The sequence below is a fragment of the Colius striatus genome, chromosome 4 (genome assembly GCF_028858725.1).
Source record: "Colius striatus isolate bColStr4 chromosome 4, bColStr4.1.hap1, whole genome shotgun sequence".
Classification (NCBI taxonomy): Eukaryota; Metazoa; Chordata; class Aves; order Coliiformes; family Coliidae; genus Colius; species Colius striatus.
Window position 1 is genome coordinate 18,219,499 of NC_084762.1, and position 20,090 is coordinate 18,239,588.

A 20,090-nucleotide genomic window follows, 5' to 3' on the forward strand; every position below is an offset into this window, starting at 1 on the left:
TTTCCCTCAGTCTAAACAACCCTATTGGTCTGCTGCTTAGTCTTGAATTAGGTACGTTAGTGTTTCATTATACACTGGCTGTTGTTACTCACCTGTTATTGCCTTTAGCCCATCTATCTCTTGCTCTGTATAGCCATAGCAGGCCTTCCTCGTTTGTGAGGCAGAAAAAATTCAGGCAGATGATGCTCATGTTATGAGAAACTGTTGGAATCCACATGTTTTAAGGAGTGAGTGAATATGCACAAATGACAGCAGATCAAAAATTCTCATGCTCTGAACTGTGAGCAGCCGGACAAAGTGACCAAACAGCATAGCAGAAGCCACAGTGGATGCATGAAGCAGTACAGTGAATACACAAATCATAAAGCTCCCTGTGCTTGTGTTCTGACATTAAGACTTTCTTCTCCTTCTCCGATGGTTGTATTCTCCCATTAAAGGTACAACTGGAGCTTTGGGACCCACATGCAACTGTTCGGAGCTTTAGCTCTGCTGACAGGTAGTAGTGCTTGTAGATGCATAGATTTAGTAATATTTTGTGTTTTCTATTTAATGCATCTGACACACTAATGGAAAAGGTAGTTGTGGTTTTGAAACATTTTTTTTTTAATGATTAGGATGTTATTTCTTGAAGCATTGATGGATTCCTTTCATGAATCTGATCATATCCCACTATTGCTCTCCACTGGAAGGACCTGAATGAAGTAAACCCAGTTTGTTGCTGTTACTTAGTATGTAAATATGTTAGAGAGAGAGGAAGATGAGTGAGGCTGAATAGACAGGAAAAAGACCATTTTTGAAGGCTATGGATATCAGGTTTAACATGGAAGACCACTATGCTCACTCAAATCATTATTTCTGAAATCTCTAGTGAGAGATAGTTGAATGATAAACTGAATTGTGCTGGCGTTTTGATGCCTTGTATTGGTTAAAGTCTGAATTGCTGCTTCTGAACTTTGACCTTATGATTTGTAGAAGTCTACGGACTTTCAGACTTAGTAACTGGATAGTAAATGGTTTCCTTCAATCAAGATTTTACATATTTGTAATTTTTAACTTTACTTGGCAATTCCCCTATTATTAGGGCATAACTGTAGCTTTTCACTGTGGTTTATGCCTCCCAGACTCATTGGAATACAGGAAACATGAGGGATATAATGACGTAAAATGACATGAAAATAAATGTAAATAAATGAGGTTTAGTTTAAAATTTGCCTGGGGCACTGGGCAGATAGCCAAAATGAGTTAAGCAATGGGATTCTTAACGTAAGTATTGAGGAAAGAAGCTGTGGAGGTTAAGACTGTTTTCTGTGTGTCCGATGGTTATTTGCTTAGACTTTAATAATGACTTAGTAGGTTTCATGATACTTTCAGCTAAAATGAATAAATGGATAGGGGCTTTAATCCAGTTATTGTAAAACTGACTGAAAAAATCTTTTCTTAACAGGTCTGAGACGTTATGTAACATTGAAATAATCTATCCGTTAATACTCTTTAGAAACTAAAACTGTAAATGGAAACACCAACACAATTGTAGTGTGATCTTTATGCTGCCCTTTGGGTTGCTGAATATATATTACACAACCTGTTCCCAGTGTGGAGACAGCACTCAAAACAGGAGTATGCTAGTTCAGTCATTGTGATTTTTGTTGTGCTTCTTACTGCTGAGAAAACAACAACAAAACATCAGAATTCTTGCAGCACTCAAGTATGAAGCACAGCTCGCCATATATTGTAAAAAACCAAACAAACAACCAAAAACCTACACGGGGTTTTTCTACTCCAAAGTAATAGCAGCTGTATATAATGTGAAGGAGAGAGATGGATGCTTCGACCATGTTGCTCTTTCTTCTTTGCCACACTGAGATTCTATTCACCTTGCAATGAATGATCCATCTTTGTTAGATCAGACAGACCGGCAAGGCTTGTGTCAAAAGGGCCTTTTCAATTTGTTATCCTAGCAGCTGGTTCTCTTCCATTGCCTTTGCTTACTGTACATCTGGAAGAAGACTTCTTGCAGCTGGGAGCCATTTCATGTCTAAACCACATCCCCTGTCCATAGCAGAAATACCCTTTTGACAGCAGATGTCAAGCAAATCCTTAATGGATTATTAATTAAAAAGAAGAAAAAAAGAAGGAATAAAAATTAATCAGTACAAAATTTGACACTGGATTTGTTTTCCTCTTTTACGACCTGTATCTGTAACTTTGCTGATACTTAGAATTTTTAGTAGAATCTGACATGTTCAGAAATGCAGACAGCATTCTTATGTTATATAATATATTCAATAATATTTAAGGTATTTTAAAAACAATAAATGTTGTGACCAAAAAGGAAACAGTAAATATTGTGAGTAAAAAGCAGCCCAAGTAGTTTTCAAATCAAATTTTAAAAGATTAGTACTACTGAAGATAAAGCAAAACTCTTCCGTGGCCAGAATTTTGTCTGCTTTAGATGTTTAAGTCCTTATTTGGGCAATTAAGTAAAAGCAGGTTGTTTTCAAAGTTGCTGAAGATCTTAATGTCCACTGGTGCATTTTACTAGTGCTAGTAAAATGACATCATTTTTATTTATGTGCTGAGCTTGAGGTGTTTGGCTCTTGTTTAAGTATTTTTTGGCCAGCAAGCTGACAATACAACTTACCCTTAGGCTGTGAAACACTACTAGAAATAATAAGTCAAATTACACTTTTTGTGGTAAACTGAAAAAATAGTTTCAGTACAAATATATTTAGTATCATGAAGACTAGCCTAAAGATTTTTTAAAAGCATTCCTTTTTAAATGTGTTCCAAAAATGGGGTTTTTTTCGATGAAGCGCAGCACTTTTAATCTTTCACGCTCGTTTTTCTGCTAGAAACATATCCCATTTTCTTCTTGTTCATTTAAAAATGTCAAATTTCTAATAAATATAAGGTTAGAAACAGAAAGTCCTCATGAGAAAAGAGTAAAATGCAGTCATTCATCTGTTGAGCAGGTTAATTTTCAGTAATTTCTCCTGCTTGCCTGATTTCTTGCCTAGACAAATTGAAATTCTCAATGCGATGTCCTTGAAAGGAATCTTATCCTGGTTGTGTCGGTGCAGGCTTCAGGCACTGTGTGTTTGGTCAACAAGCAACAGTGGGTGGTCAGGCTGTAGCACAGGACAAGGGCCTGCTGTGCACAGGAAAAAATGTTCAAAGGTGTTTAAGGGTGGTAAGGAAGTCTGCTGCCCTTCAGAGAGTCCAGAGGCTATAGATCAGCCTTCCCTCACTATTGTAGCCTGTGAGAAAAATCACTGTAAGATACATAATGGATGAAAGAATACAGTAACTGCATTCACCTGGCTGCACATCTGTAGGATCTTTTTTTTTTTTACCCCATTATTTAATCTTGCTCATATACACGTTTGACTTAACATGGAAAATAGCACTGAAGTACTGCTCAGAGTTTGGTCACTTGTTAACAATTTTCTTTGTCACGGAAAAAGTACTGGTATTATATTATCCCCTGATCAACCAGCATCTTTTGTAAAAAGCTTTAGCTGAATGTCACATAAGTGATGCACAGGGCTAGTAGAATTGCAGAGTGGCTGAGGCCAAGTTACAGAAGTGAGGCGAGAAACGTGCAACTCCCATGAGAAACCTCCGCCTGCCAGACTGCTGAGGGAACAAGAAACTAAGCAGAGTTTTGGAGCGATGGGTATTGCTCAACAGTTTTTGCACTCAGTTTGGTAACAGCTTTGAAACAGGAAAACGAAGCTGCTTTTAAAGATTTTAATTGTTGACCTGTTGGCAGATCCTGCAGAAATCTATTTTAGATAAACTTCATGTTGGTTTTCTTTTTCACTGAGGTTGCAACATACTGTGTGCAAGTAACAAAAAAAAGATGTCAAAGTATCTATGTGAGTCAGGGGTACTGCAGACAAGGACACCGTAGCAACTCCAGTACTGATAAACTTAGAGAAAACCTGCAGTTGGGGGTAAGTATGGGTGACTTGGTTTGCAGAAAGAGAAAGTACCAGTTAAAGAAATGACCTCGGAAAGCATTGCACCTTTTTTCCCAGATCCTTATTTTGGTGAGATTTTACTGCACTAGAACAGAAAAGGTCTGAACAAAACCCTTGAACTCTTTAGACTTCACATAGTATCTGAATACTTTTATTTCAGTCTACATTTAAACTATCCATGCACCAAAAGTTGAAACCCAGTAGAATCGTTTTGGAAGAAAAAGTAAAAAAAACCTGAAAGCAATGTTAAGATCTGCAGAACTTCTTATTTGATCTTCTCGTGATTTTTACAGTTGTAAATGTAATAAGGCTTTAATTATACTTTTGGTTTGTCATAACTGTTTGGTAGAAGAAGAGAATGTAGTACATTTATTTTTCCTGCATTTCCCTGGTTAAATATACACTTGGCCCTGGAATCACTGACAGATATGCTTCATGTAGATGCCATATTTTGGAAAAAAATATTTCTGTAACTTCAAAGATGCAGTGTGTTTTTGAAAAAATGAAGCTCTGCCAGGAATGTATTGTTCATGCTCTTTATGCAACATTTAAATAGCTATTACCACAGTAAAAAGTTACTTTCTTGAAACTTTGGATCGTTACTATCCTATATTCAGGTTCAAGGAATGCTGAAATAGTACACAAATTAATAATGAATAGGCAGTATATTACCATTTGGGTAGTTTATTTGGGTTTATAAATATTATTATCTACTGTCTGTACTAATATGAATTAATCGTATTACATTATGCTGCTAAATTTAAGCTGCTGGCTCCAGAGAAGGAACAAGTTGGGATGGGAGGAAAATGATTTGTAAGTTAGCTCTCACTGTTTTACAAGATTTATGCATTAGTGTGCAGTCTTCAAGCGCTATCTTCTGGTCGGGTGAAAGCAAAATCAGCTTTGCTAATGTAGTCCAGATGTTTATTAGTCCTGAGGGTATATGTGCTGTTGTAGTTCCCTGCTGCTGTGTTATACTTGCTTGTAATGCTAGACAACCAATTAAGAAATTAGTTCATGTTAAACTTTCTTTTCCTGGCACGGCTGCAAACTGATGATGTGGTTTTTCTGGTGGAACAAGAGAGTATTCTTTACATGTTTTCTGTTACTGGTGAATATATAAACCATTTGGGCGGTGTGGGGTTAGTGCATCAGAAGCAATACAGAATTTTCAGGCTTTTCAGCTACCTCAGGCAAATGGGTTTAATTGAACTAATTCACATTAAGATGTTTTGGTAAGTGTGTCTGTTTTTCTTAATTCTGAGGTTTAATTGGCACCGTCATTTTTAGAAACCTTCTGTTTACAAGAAATTCCTTATATTAACAAGGTGTTTGAAGGGTGAAAGCCTAAATTCTATGTGAAGACATCAAAGAGAGAAGTTTTGGTGTATCATGACTTTTTCTAATTGCAGTTTTTGTGAAGACGGCATTGCTGCGCTTTTGGGGGCTTTGTTTTTTTAATTACATGGTGTTTTAAGTAGCAGTGCTTCTAACAGTTCTGATTTGTCCTTGACATAATTCTTTTTTTTTTGCCTGAATAACATGCAAATATGTAGAATCTGAGAGTCAAATTCTTATTGCAGCCTAATAACTCTGTGATGCACTTAACATTTCTACAGGTCTTCGATACAATTTTCTTTTTATTTTGGGTAGGATTTCTGCATGATATCAAATGCATGCTTAAATCCAGACAGAAAGAATCTTTGTTGTTGTTTTTACTTCATTCTGCAGCCTTTCTGGAATGTTTTCACAGAAGTTAATGTAAATTTGTAATAATAAAAATATGCTTTAGAAATAGTAGTTGTTTAAACCAGATGCAAAAGATGCGTGACATTACACAGATATGTTACATGGGCAGTGGCATGGTTTATGTCTATAATTAACTACTTGCACTTGCAGCACATGTACCTGTTTTAAAAGCTTCTGATAGCTTTAGGGTTTTTCCCTTGTTCTGTATTTTAGTTCATTCAGGAGGAACAGTCTTTCTTGAAATCTGTGTTTAAACTCATTTTAGAATTTCTCCATGGTAATGCTGAACAGTATACTTAAATTGCTGAAAACTCCCTAGTTTTAAAGGTGTCATAAAGATTAGTTGGTTTTAGTCATGTAGGATTTAAATAGTCGATAGAGTCATCATCCAGGCTAAAGATAGCACAGGTGGATTGAACAAGTCGGTTAGTGCAGTGTATATCACAATTGGATTGCTTTACTTAGGTGTGTTATAAGAAGAGTAGTAAGATGAAAGGAGGAGCCAACAGCTCATTAATGACAGTGTCTTGGTTAGGCTACAGGGAAAGGCCACAGGAAATCTCTTTAAAAACCGTTAAGGAATTACTGGAGGAAGAACTTCTTTTGAAAGGAACTAAAACTCAATACTGTCACCTCTTGGAAGATTATGATATCCTGTGATATTTAATACTGGTCTTCAAGCCTCAGCTATTGAAGTGACTAGGTATATCTTTACTGCTGTATTGGTCTGACAGCATCATAAATTCAGAATAAATATTCTTCAAATCCTTTTCACTTTGTGTTACTCTTGAATCTGAGTATTGCAATGTTGCAGCTGGTGCTCTTACTGTGTGGCCTGAGCAGGGTTCCATCTAGATGTAAGACAGACTTTTTTTTTTTTTTTACTATGAGAGCAATCAATCACTGGAGCAACCTTCCCAGGGACATGATAGAGTCCTCATCACTGGAGGTTTTCAAGACCCACTGGACAGGGTGCTAGATAACCTCACCAAACCTGTTTTCTCATTAAGGTTTGTGCCAGATAATCTTTTGAGACACCTTCCAACTAGTGCTTTTTTATAACTCTCTGAATTGCGATTAAATTTTAGCTGTTGCAGCTCAGTTGGCCAATGCTGAAGTTGTTTTTGATGATTGCTTTCAGAAATGTCTTTGATGCAATACATAAAGCAGTAATTTAGACTATAAGAGAAATACTGACAGTGTTACAGTACATTTAAAAATCATCATGGTCTGCTCATTATGATATGGTTGTTTTCCAAAACATACATTAGACTCCAAGTATCCACCTTGGACTTGCTAATAGTGACCTACAATATGGATGAGCATCCAAATTAAAAAAAAAAAAAACTAATTATTTGTTACACAAAGAAATAGTTTATATCTTTTGTAGATATGTGTAAGTATGGGGTGTTTTACTGACATGCACCATACAGTGCCATCAGGTCACCTGTCACATGACAGAGTATTTCTACCTGAACTCTGTAAAGGTTAAACAGCTAAGTGGTAGTTGAATGCTCTACCCCTAAGTGCTTCAGTGGAAGGCACAAAAAACTTTTGCTGAAAAGTGTATTTAGAGATACACTAGAAGAGTGTCACTATGTGTCACTAATGAAATAAATACGAATTTCAAGCAGTTAATTGTAGGACATTAATTAAGGTAAAACCAGAAAAACATACTAACCAAAGAATGATATTTCCCACATGGTGCTTGTGGTTTTGACTTTGCTACAGGAGTCAATACTGATGATACTGAGTAACATTGATACAAATGAATAAAGAGTAAATAAGCAAGATTAAGATGGTTTTACTAGATAACTCTTGTCTTGTGTCACTTCTGAATTAAATTAGAGTTCCACATACAGCATGCAGTTTTATGTCAATTGAATGTGCAAAATCATTATAACTTGTTTTTCCCCTCTCCCTAGGCAACTCCGTGCTCCACAGCCCCATGTTAGACCTGGACAGTGATGTGCGCCCATCACCAATTGGCCATCTCAGTCAGACTGCTTCATTGAAAAGGGGTAGCAGCTTTCAGTCTGGCCGTGACGATGGTAAGCCTCTGTTTTTATTTGGAAAAACAAAGCTGCAGTTCCCTGTGTCCCATGTGTAGATTAGTGAAAAAAACCTAAACAGAAACCCACACTCTGTGTGTTTGTTTTGGTCTGTTACCAAATAAAAGTCTTTCTTTTCTCATGCATTACCATTGCTTACCAAAGTGGTGCTCTGTTTTTTTGCAAGAAAAGAGCAGCTTATAACTGAAATATGCTTCTTAAAATGTAGTCACAGTAATGAGTCTTTTTTCTACAAAACCAGATGCTTCATTTTTTTTTAAGATACTTTTTTTTTCAATGCTTCTGCCTACTAATTTCTGCCATTATGTGTGCTTGCTAAGATGGCTGTCGTTGCTTCTCCTCCTTCCATCTCTTCACAGATCTGGTCCTTGTTCTCCAGTCCTGTAAACCCAGAAAGGGAAACAAAGTATGTGACTAAGCTTGAGCACAGTGTTGACAACCCAGCTGTGAACCCTTGTGCATCACAAGTATCTTAACACCATTGTCCAAACAACTTCATCTTCAGGAGTCTTTCAATGGTGACATCACAGGAGATAGAAAACATTTTTTTAACAGGATGGTACTTTTTTGTAAAGAGCAGGCTTTTATGAAGACCTTTCTGGCTTTAGTCTGTTTTGATGTTACTCTTCTCCCAGTTCTATGGTCTTCTTTGAAAAGCCATCTATAAATATCAGATTTTTTGAGCAAAAAGAGGATTGAAGGGAAACTTTCAAGAACATAAAACAAAGAATAATGAGAATTGTACGTTCTTGTGCTGCCATGGTGTATCTTCACATGAAGACAAATCATGTCGCAGTTTGAGGTTCAACGTTTGTATTTCAAAATGTAATTTACACAGACTCTTCAAAGTATACATGTTTATCAAGTAATTACATTACTACATTACCATTACCCTCGTCCTTTCTCAGCCCACAGCCTTGCATGAAGTTGATTAACACGTGTTACAGAGCAAACCAATAAATTGTTGGTTGTTGTTGGATACCATCCACTAACAATACACATGCCACACTTAATGTAGCAAAAAACATCCAGTTTCTTTTTTCCTGGTTAAATTCATATGTTTCTGCTTAAATAGTTGCATCTACAGAAGGCAATTCCGATTTGTTCAGTTATCTTTGCTTTTAGAGTCTTAGTTATGGATCCGTAACCTTATACAAACTGGAAACAATGAGTCTTCAGCAAGCTTTGCAGATTTTGTAGCCACCAGTTTAAACCAAGATTGAAAGGAAAACTGTAGGATTAAAGCATCATAAAAAACCACTACTAAGTCCCTAGAGTTAGGATGTTGTCTGTGAGCGGAGTTTGTTGGTACTATAAGTGCCCACTGCATGCTTAGGAACAGTTGAAAGCTCTACCATACTTGCTTTTCTGTGAGTGGAGAGCCAAAGCAAACTAACCACTTACGATACTTGTGCAGGAACTGCCATTCCAAATATCATGTGAAGTGCTTTGTGTCAGGTTGTTTGTGCGTCCTTTTGGTTTTTAGCAGATTTGAGGAATGCTGTCTGTTGGATTTTTATATGTTTTCGTGTGTGGGTTTTTTTTCCCTCCAATGTAATTGGCAGTGATTGTCTATAACTTTTTTTTTTAACAAATTATTTTGACTTCAAACCTTCAACATTCAAATAACATTCAGCCCTTACTTGAGCATATGTTCATGAGGATGTGTAAACAATATCTCTAGTTTCATCTTCTGGGATGTTATAGCAGAGATTCTCACAGAATAAAATAAAATTTCTACCTTAGTATAGATTGAAGCTTTCTCTAACAATAAAGTCAAAATATACTGAATTTATGGCCAGAATATCCTTTTGACGTGCTGTACAGTAGCTAGTTCTAGTAAACATCTGCTGTCTGGGGCTAAACCTAAAGTCTGCTTCGTGGAGGGGAAAAGAATTTCATAACTGAAGTAAATCTTGCCAACGAGTTTTCAGTTAGGAAAAGACATCCCTGGTTATAACCTTGGCTGGTGCTGTACCTTTTGGCAAAGATTAAATGATTTCTCACGGGAGCTGAAATCTTTTGGTTAGAACTTGGGGTTTGTTGTTACAGAGCTACTGTTGCTATAGCAGTGTTGGCAAAGCTGGATAGGATGCAACTGTTAGTAAGAGGCCTTTTTCTTCTAATGAGTCTGTATCAGTTCTCTGAGAACCATAAAGCAAATGGGCAAAAGTAGTGCTCTGACTAGTAATGCATCCTATCTGTGTCCACACTATGAGCTTTGCTAGTTGAGCTTTGAAGTTTTCACGCCTCCTAAACAGATGCATCACCATCAGCAGAGATACACTGGAGTTTTGTCAGTCGCTCTCCAAATTTTGGGCTTCCATTGTGATTTTTTTTTTATATTTTATGTTCAAATACTAATCCAAACTCCCTAAACTTTTTGGCCATGAGGAAAAAGAACATTCTGGATTAGTGCAGTTGTTTATTTGTCTGGTGAAGAAACGGACCAATGTTTGACCTTCACCTCAACAAATGGATGTCGCTGAACTCATGCTGTGCTTCAAGACTACCAACACAGTGAAACACTGAGGTTCTGGTGAAGCCTCCTAGTTACCTAATATGCTATTAGACAGCTAGTTTTGCATAACTGGTAAATTCCTATTCTGTGAGACAATATTCTCTAGCAGAGTAAAGTCAAAAAGTACTGTTTCAATCAACATTTTTCTGCATTTTCATAGTTACGTAGGATAATATCATGTTTTTAACTTTATCGTTTGTAGAAGACCAGAGTTTATACACAAAAAAACCCTACACCAACAAGCATAGACCCCTTTAAGTGTTTAGGTTTGTTTTTGGTTTGTTGGGTTTGTTGCTGTTGGTTTTGATTTTGTTTGTTTGTTTTTTTTAAATCTCTTATTTCTTTTCCCAAATGTTCTGAAAGTATACTGTAATTCTTGAAGTGAAAAATAAGTCTCTTAATCACTCTTGTACAGTACTTTGTTAAAATATCATAATAATGTCATAAGTGGACTCAGTTATTTTAAAGGTCTTTTCCAACCATAACGACTTGATGATTCTATTCAAAGAAATTTACAACAGAGAAGGCAGATAGTTATAGAAGAGTATTTCACAAAGTTTTCTTTATTTTCTATGTAATTAGTACTCTTCTTATGTCTCTGTTCAGTTTTCTCTTTACATCTCCCCCCAACCTCCCTTTGCCCCATTTTATAAGAAACTGAGAAAAGTTATTTGCTACCAAAATGACATTTTCCACTGTTTTAATAGCTAGTGTACCAGGAGCATAAATAGGTTTGAGAGATGAGAAATGCCACAGTGTTATATGTGATGACTGTTCTTCATCCAAGAATTTCATTATGCAATTACTGATACATTTATTGAGTTTAAACAAAAATGTAATCTACTCTCTTTTTCAGATAAAAGGTTTTACCAAACAAATGAAAATTATGATGAAAAGCTGTCAACTCACCCCAGGCCACAATGGAAAATTGTTTGAGCTGGAAATAAAGCAAATATTCCAGTTTCCATTGTTTGCCTTAATCGCTAGCCCATCCCAGCAGACCCATTTCTTCAGTATCACCACCTCATCCTTTGAAACTTCTAATGTCTTGATTGCTTTCCTGTTACTTTACCTTTAAATGGTTTTAAGACAGAAGACTGAATGGATTGTTAGGTGCATTGCATTAGATACTCCTACAAAGGGACCTATTCTTTATATACTGTCATAGTGCTAGTTCCTTGTAAGCCTATGAAAACAGAAGAAAGAGCTTATATATGTACCAATACATTTATTCATTCCTACCTGAAAGATTTTTTTAATATACTGTGTAGTCACTCATATAACACAAAGCAACAGCAAGCTAGTACTAATTTTTTTATTATTATTAATTCAAAATTGTTTAATCTTGCTTTTTCCTTCCTCTCTTCCCCTTTTAGCTTGGCGATACCAAGCTCCTCAGCAAGTTGTATTTGTTGAAAAGTTGACGAAACTTGTTGTAAGTCAGCTGCCCAACTTCTGGAAGCTCTGGATTTCTTATGTGAATGGAAGTTTATTCAGTGAGGTATGAGTTCTTATATATAAATCACTTTTAAGTGACAAAGCTCCAGAATAATTATATTTGAAGTGTTCGCTGGAAGAAGTGACAACTTATTTGAATCTGAGAGGTTTATAAAACAATGTGTAGAGTGTTACACGTTTTTTGAGGTGCTGCCTTGACTAGTAAGGTATCTTGCAAATACCAACCTATAGAGATTAGATTTTTATTTTTAAAATAATAAAAGCATACAGTGGATATAATAAAATACATACAGTGCTGTGTCTGTATGTATTCCAGGTGCTGGACTCAATATCTGTGTAGCTTAACCTCGGTAGCTGGCAAGCTACCTCTTATTGGTGAGCTGAAGAATTAGCAAATTAATGAAACATAAAGATGTTTAAAAGAAAAAGACATACAGATTAAAAAAAGTTTCCTTTCTGTGGAACAAGAGTACTCATTTCTTGAGCTTTAAATAATTGGGAAGTGAGGATAGGTTCAAAACCAGAGTGATATCCACAAACATACTACAGGGAATCTAGTCTGGAAGTACAGTCAGGTGCAATCACCTGTTCTCCTTGCTCAGGTGATCTATTTTTTCAAATAGTATATATGTAATTGTGATAATCCAAGAAGCAGGAAAAAATATAGTAATAATTCATGATATGTGGGGTTTTTTATGCACACTGTTAACAGATTTTGAAAGGATTACATTTCATAATTAATTGTATGTGGGTAGTATACAGCTTACTATCCTGATCATTACCAGATAAATATAATAGCTTTGAGATTTGTGTTATTGCTCAAATTTGGTCACCAAATTACCTTATTTTTTACAGAGGGTTCACTTCACATCCTCAAGCAATATTTTTCCTTTATCGGGAAGAGAACTATAGTGATTCATAGAATCACAGAATGGTAGGGGTTGCAAGGGACCTTTAGGGATCATCTGCCAGCACCCTGGCAGAAGCAGGTTCACCTAGATCAGGTCACACAGGAACGTGTCCAGGCAGGTCTTGAAGCCCTCCAAGGAGGGAGACTCCACACCCTCCCTGGGCAGCCTGTACCCGGGCTCCCTCACCTGAACAGTCAGATGCCCAGGGAGGGTGTGCAGTCTCCTTCTCTGGAGGTTTTCAGAACCTGCCTGGACACGTTCGTGTGTGACCTGATCTGGGTGAACCTGCTTTAGCAAGAGGTTGAACTGGATGATTTCTAGAAGTCCCTTCCAACCCTGACCATTCTGTGAAATCTTAGTACTGTTGACTTTCACAAAAATATTTACAACCTTTATCTTTGGCAACAGTACCACTGGAAATTAGACTTTATGAAGTTACTGTGGTATTTTTTTCTCCTCTAAGTGCAATGAAAAAGAAAGCAATTTCTAGAGAAACAGACTTGAACTGTAAACAATGTTGAGAAATTCTGCTCATGAAAATGACTGCAAATGGAAAATGTAATGATCTTATGTCATGTCTGAAAAAAACCCATTGTTTCCATGTACTGAAAATAAAGAGAAATGAAAAAAAAAAAAAGGATGTAGTTTTCCTAGTTTCAGGTATATCTATTCTTGTGTTAGACCAGATTCTGAGCTTATGAGAAATTAATCCCCACACATGTGATCCCTAATGTTCCTTTGGTACTTAGAGAAGCCCCCCTGAGTTCCTTGGGAAAGAGAAGAGATGGTACTTTCAGTTCCTTTTGTGTGTTCTGCATGACACAATCAACTGAGGAAAGTGGGAGGAGGGGGTGGCATAAGCTAGAAGACAGATTTGTATGGTTTTCTGTCAGAAACCATACAGATTTTAATTGTCTGTGAATAAATTTCTTTTACCATGTTGCTTGTTATTTATTGTCATTCCAGAAGCGAGATGATTGCTACACTTTTTTTTTTAAGAGAAGTCCTGTGAAAATGGTATAGGGAGTCATTTCAGTTCTCTTATTCAAGTTTTCAAGGCATCTTTAAAATGTGGGAAGAGAATCCCCACAGCCGAATTTCAAGTTGTATTTTCTCTGGTTCGTTTTGTAGGTTTTTGGGGGGCTGTTCTTAGTTCTGAAAGGTTAGCTATATGCCTAAAAATGTTTTCAGTTAAAGATTTACGTGGTATTTTCAACAGTTTAAAGAGTTGAGTTCTTTGAATCACTCTAGGTGAAGTTGCATATGTGAGTAGTAACCGTTGGTCTTACCACAAGATAGTTTTGGTCTGTCTGTGCAGGAAAGGTTTAAGATTGGTGTTCAGCAAAACCACTAAGAAAAAAAGATATCAAAGATCTGTAAAATTTTTTGTTATTCTTTAATCCACCTGTAAAACATCATGAATTTTGAGTTGTTATCTGAGGTTTAAAGGAGCACAGCTTACTTTCTTTTTAAGATATTAGAAGAGAGAAGTGAGTATTATACACAGCAGTAACTCAAGTCTTGTTCTTTTTGTCTGAAACTGTGTAATTCAGAGCTTTAAAGTACAAGAGTTACATAGCTATGCATTTTTCAAAACTGTGAAGCAGTTTGATTTTTCTTTAAGTTTTGCTTATTCAGATTATTTATTTTGCCTTAAAAGTCTGAAATGCTTTAGCTAAAGAGGGACTTTGAACAGCAGTTCAAATTAAGACTTGAAAGTAAACAGGTTCTCTTTGAGAATACTCTTGTCATGTTATTGCACGTCTTGTCCAGTAGATGTTGCTGCACAAACATAAAATAGGAGATTTTCATAGTGTGAAATTCCACATCTGCACTTAAACCAGTATTTGAAATCACTTTTTCGGCATATTTTACTCTATTGTGTTCTCAGTAGACTCCACAGAAGGCTAGAACTACAAACAGGAAGACTATTAGTCAAACCATGGTTTTCTTCAACTGTAACTCTCATGCAAAGTGTACTGAAGTCTCCTCAGTTTTCAAAGAAATGAACTGCCCATGAAGATTCTGATTATTTTGCAGAGTCTCTTTTAGTTAATTTAATTATTTAAAGATTATTCTCAACAACATGCTGTTCCTCAACCTAAAAACCCCTCAACCTTTCCCGTCATGTTACGATACCAAATTGCCGTGATGCCAGGAAGTGTCTCCCACTCCACATTGTCCTTCTCTCGGCAGCTTCCATGCTGAGAAAACAGTTTCTTCATATAAACTTGATGCACAAATGGAGTGTCAGTGCAGTGAGAGAACTTTGACCTCATGACATTTATATTGATTGAGCCGATCTTATGCTTCTCTCTGACTTTCTTAAATATATGTTGTTCTTCAGAATGAGACATTAGCGCTTTGACCTACGCAAGCAAAGTTTCTTTATATATATAGTCTTTGCTTATTGAAATGCCATGAATTGGTTTTTATAATTGCGTCATAAACTCATCAGTTTTCACTTCTTCACTTTGAAACCCCCTTTTTCATAATTATTTTAACAGTGGTTATGAGTTACTTACCCTTTTCCCTTTTCTTATTTTCACAAGACTGCTGAAAAATCTGGCCAAATGGAAAGATCAAAGAAAAATGCCAGGCAAAGACAGAATGATTTCAAGGTAAGTTATGGGGGGAAAACTTTGTGCTCTTTTCAAGTGTCCTTCTTAACAAGATGCTTTAGTGTCACCACCTTCAAAATCAGATTTCTTAAATCATCTGTGTGCCCTTATACCACCTTCTCTTCTACTGTCTACCATGTCAAGCCACCTCTAAGTCATACTTTCCAAGGTGTTGTGTATAGCAAGTACGTGACTGCTTGAGCACATTAATAAAGCTTTTTGTTTGATGTTTCTTTCCTTTCTTCTGATAACAGCAAATGATTCAGGAAGTGATGCACTCTCTGGTAAAACTTATCCGTGGAGCTTTGCTCCCATTCAGCCTCAGAGAAGGAGAATCAAGACAGTATGGTGGCTGGGAGATGAAGTCTGAACTTTCTGGCCAGTGGCTAACACATGTTATCCAGACTGTAAGGTAAATGGATCTACAAAATTATGATATTCCTAGAATATATGTACTTTCAGACAAATTGATTCTGTTTATTGCATTAAATATCCTGAGTGTTGAGATTGTTAACGTTTTCAAAAATAGGATTACAAAAAAATTACTCATGGCAGATTTAGGATTTTCTGTGCAAATAATGGCTCATAATATAGCATTATTTGTGTAATGATATGCTTATTTTTTTTCCATAGCATCTGGGAAAAACTTTCCATTAAATATTTGCTGACTCAGCATAGACACTTCATGAATGAAGCAAGATTTCATTCTTCAGGGTAGAAAGCAATTATGTGCTTCATTTGCAACACATTTCATCTCTGCCAAAATGAGTGAAAATATGATGTGTCCCACAGTATTATCATTATTAAATCATAATTTACAGTTGTTTTATGGAAGGTTATATTCTTGCTTATAATGTAATTTTACTTATAATTATGTTTGTTTATAAGCTTAGTAATGTGCACATAGTTAATTACAAAATGTCTCCTTCATATACAGGATTTGCTTCTATTTGTCTATGGAGGATATAAGAGTTTTCATTATCTTTTGGAAACCTGAGTAATACCTGGATGCGATGTTGTACTTTTTATCTACGGTTTTCCAAATAGGTAACAAGCAAAGAGGCAAAAAAGAAAGGGCTACAAACGCATACAGATATTCTTATTGTGGGTGGAGCTAACAGTGATACATACCTGTTGGCAAGCCTACTTAGGGCTTTCCCGTGTCTGTTGGCCGTTACATTATCTGTAACCATAATCTAATAACTACTTAGAAAAATTTTTAAAAGTCACATGAAGTTTCTTATTCAAACTGAATCTTATGGAAAGCTTCCAATTTAAGAAAGAACTGATTTTGCATTTGATGAAAAAAATGTAAAGGTGCAAGGGAAAAGGCTTTGGCACCAGTGTTGTCCTCTTATGAGAGGCAATCCATTCTCATTCAAATTATAAAGTTCTAGATTAACACTTGCCCATCGGTAATATTGACTTGGAAATTTAACCATCAAATTTTCTAAAAGTCAGTTGTGTTTAAGAGCCCTACCATCTGAAGTGTGATCCGGGCTGAGGTTATAGGGTATAAGAAGAGTCTTTTTCAGAGAATCTCCTCTTTCTTTCTGATCACTGCCCTGGTAATGAACAACTGAACTGAGCGCTGGGAAATTCTCTCTCCCTCCCACTCTTTTCCCCACCTCATGTTCTTACTGATACCTGGTCTGGCACTTTACTAAGTGAGATAGGTTTTAATGCAAAGCAGGCCAAAGTAGTCAATCTGGAAAATACAAACTGAACATACTATGGTGGGGTACCAACCAGTGATGACTAGGTCAGAAGTTTTTGCAAGTGCTGCAAATACTTTTTTTTTTGAGCCCCTACACTTCGACAATCTAAATTCTTGTGACTCACAACAACAATGAAGGTTGACTCTTCTCATGAAGACTATACACCATGTATAAAAGTCTTATTTGTTGCAAAGTTATATAATAGCTTAAGTCTTGTTTTTATAGTTTCTAATATAAAGTCATTGTTAAGTGTGGAATAGAATTTTACTCTTTTCAGTCATCTCACAAATAATTTACTGTTTTCTGCTTGTGTTTAAAAAGAACTTGTAAAATTAGATAACGAGGAGTTGTGGTTACATCTGTGCGATCTTAATTTTTCTGCTTGTTTTGATGCATCAGAGAGCTTAAAACATGGTGACTTCATAGTCTTTCTTTTGTACCCCATTCTGTCATTGTCCAATATGAATAGGTTTCTGAGGATAAATTATGTGATAAAGTGAAGCTGTTGTCAGCAAGGTTATTGCCTTATTGTAAGGACAGAAAGGTATGTACTTGTTAGGATGAGTTAGATGAGGAAAAAGGTGACCTTAGGGATGTGACAGCTGTTTGCTTCCTTAGAAATTGAGTCAATGAAGTACAGGACTTCTGTACAGTCAGAAGTCCCATAAACTTCTTACAGATAGATATTTACATCTGTGTTTCCTGGATGATTGAAATAGTATATTAAATAAATCTGCATTGATTTATTTAACTGTGCTGAGCAGATAGCAGTCTGGTTAAAGGAGTTTGTTAGTTTATGCCCAACACTAGGGATAAAAAAACTGGAGCCTATAGGTGGATGATTGGAAATTACTACCCAAACTCATTTGCTTGTGCCTTCCTACATCTGTTCTTTGATATCTTCTAGGACCTGTGCTTTGCTTGGTATTGGCAGTAGGGCAAACAGCAATGACTGATTTCAAATTGTCAGTACTTAAATATCTGAGAGTTGCATAAAAGCAGTGAACTTCATTTCATGCCCCTAACTGAAGTCTGTGCACAGCTACAGCCTCTTAGTTAAAAGCTGAAATGTTATTCCTTGTGAGCAGCTATTTCTATTTCTAAAGGAAAAGATGGAAATTAATGTTTCCGTCCTCAACTATAGTAGCTGGTGATTTGTGCCTGGTCAGAGTTGGGAGCAAAACAGTGAATGATTTTTCTCTTTGCTCTGCAGGTGATGCAGTAGCTGTATTTTGGCTTCTTAAATATGTATATTCTTGGCAATCTGATGCACGATTACAACACTGTTTATGGCAGATTGATGACTGTTACTGTTGTAATGTGGGCAAACAATATCTCAGAAACGCTGTTGTGAACCTAGGATTTGATCTAGGCATTCACATTAAAAAAACCCAGCAAAAATACTACTTCTGTTCCACAAGGATTAATCTTGGATCATAAGACAAGAGATGGGTGCAGAAAGACTGGCAGGGAAGAGCAAGAGGACAGTGGGAGAAGTTAGTGGGTTACTGTAATGACGTTATTGTAATGTTACAGGAAAACAAATCTGTACTTGCAAGCTTCTGAATTAAGTCAAGAATTAATCTCCTCTGAATGAGATAATCAGTTTTCAATGGTGCACTGCAGATGGTGCTACTGTATCCACACACACAGAAAACATCTAAAAAATTCAATGAAGTTGTATTAGTTTAAGTAAACTTGCAGATTTACACTTCAGTCTAACTTTATTTGCTTTCCAGGCTTAGTTCTGAGTCTCTTACTGCACTCGAGATACCCAATGATATGCTTCAGATTATCCAGGATCTTATTTTGGACCTTCGTGTACGTTGCATTATAGTGACCTTACAACACACAGCTGAAGGTAATGGAAGACTGCAGGTTTCTTTCCTTACAATAATTTTATTTTGCCTCAGATTAGGCCAGTCTGTGTTCTGGATGATAACCATGTTTATTACAGATATTGTAGTGGCAGTGGACTCCGAGTTCTGTAGTATCTCACAAGCGTTGCTCAAGTATTTCACTCTTCTGACAGGGAATGTGTGTTATGGGACTTTGTTTCCCTTAGTCTCATGAGTACAGTCATTTAGATAGATTTCCTTTGAGTTGAGACAGTCTTACAATGCAAGTGATTTATCCCGTGATGCAGCTTTTCCATAATCCACTGATTTACTTTATTGAGTTCTTCTATGAAGAATTAAATAAACAATGTCCCAACTCCAAGAATAAAAACAACTCCAAGAATAAAAAACAACTCCACAGCCCTTGATGAAGTATTTTAGTTGTGTGTTTTCCAAAGCCTTTTAGTAATATTATAATCACTGAGGCTTCCTGCTGTGAGCACAGCTTTTGCCATAAATGTCTAGATTGTCAAGGCCAGTAACACACTCTTTAAGTCTAATGCGACTCTGTTGGGCATCAGAGGCTGTTCATCTTACCATCTTGTGTGCAACTCTGAAACTTAAATGTGAATAAAGTAAATCTTCCAGAAATAAATGTGTCGCTTAAAATCAAGGCAGATTTATCTGCTAATTCACTTAGCAGGGTTTTTTTCCAAAGGGCTAATTACCTTCAATGTAAAAAAATAAATTCAAAATAGGGCTTTTTTAATCTTACAATTTAATCAGGTTTTTATCTTTAACATGGTTCATCATTATTTTGTAGGCTGACCTGAGGCAAAGTGTTTTCCTCAAGCCTTAAGCGTGCTAAGCACAGGTGGCTGTATTTCAAGGATGGTCCTATTGGACTGACTGCCCTCTATGAAGGAATTGGGAGTGATTCCTCAGATGTCCTGACTGTTTCAAAAGTTGGTGTGTAGCTCCAAATCATTCAATCTCTGACCTATCCACCTAGCTTTTCCAGTGCAGTCCAGAGAGTTCCAATACATGATTAAGGATGAAGCTCTCAGCTAAAAAGTCTACTATCTTTCTAGTTTTGCCGGCTTGCTGTATTATGACAGCTCAGTTCTTTGTTCAGAGTTTCTGTTTTTTACGTCCTGGTTGCAGGCTACATATATTCAGTGGAGGAAGGAACTCTTGTGGTAGTCTGTACATTAGATTT

The 20,090-nt window shown here is 36.4% G+C and overlaps 1 protein-coding gene across 2 annotated transcripts in view; it reads left to right on the forward strand.

Annotated features, from left to right (window-relative positions):
- Positions 1 to 20,090, forward strand: part of EXOC2 (exocyst complex component 2) — a 133,260-nt gene that overhangs the window by 59,500 nt on the left and 53,670 nt on the right. For both annotated transcript variants that reach the window (XM_061995977.1, XM_061995978.1), the window contains exons 12-16: positions 7,658 to 7,783; positions 11,702 to 11,826; positions 15,247 to 15,315; positions 15,570 to 15,727; positions 18,773 to 18,894. In XM_061995977.1, the coding sequence (XP_061851961.1) occupies positions 7,658 to 7,783; positions 11,702 to 11,826; positions 15,247 to 15,315; positions 15,570 to 15,727; positions 18,773 to 18,894 (600 nt within the window). The remainder of the gene's footprint in view (positions 1 to 7,657; positions 7,784 to 11,701; positions 11,827 to 15,246; positions 15,316 to 15,569; positions 15,728 to 18,772; positions 18,895 to 20,090) is intronic.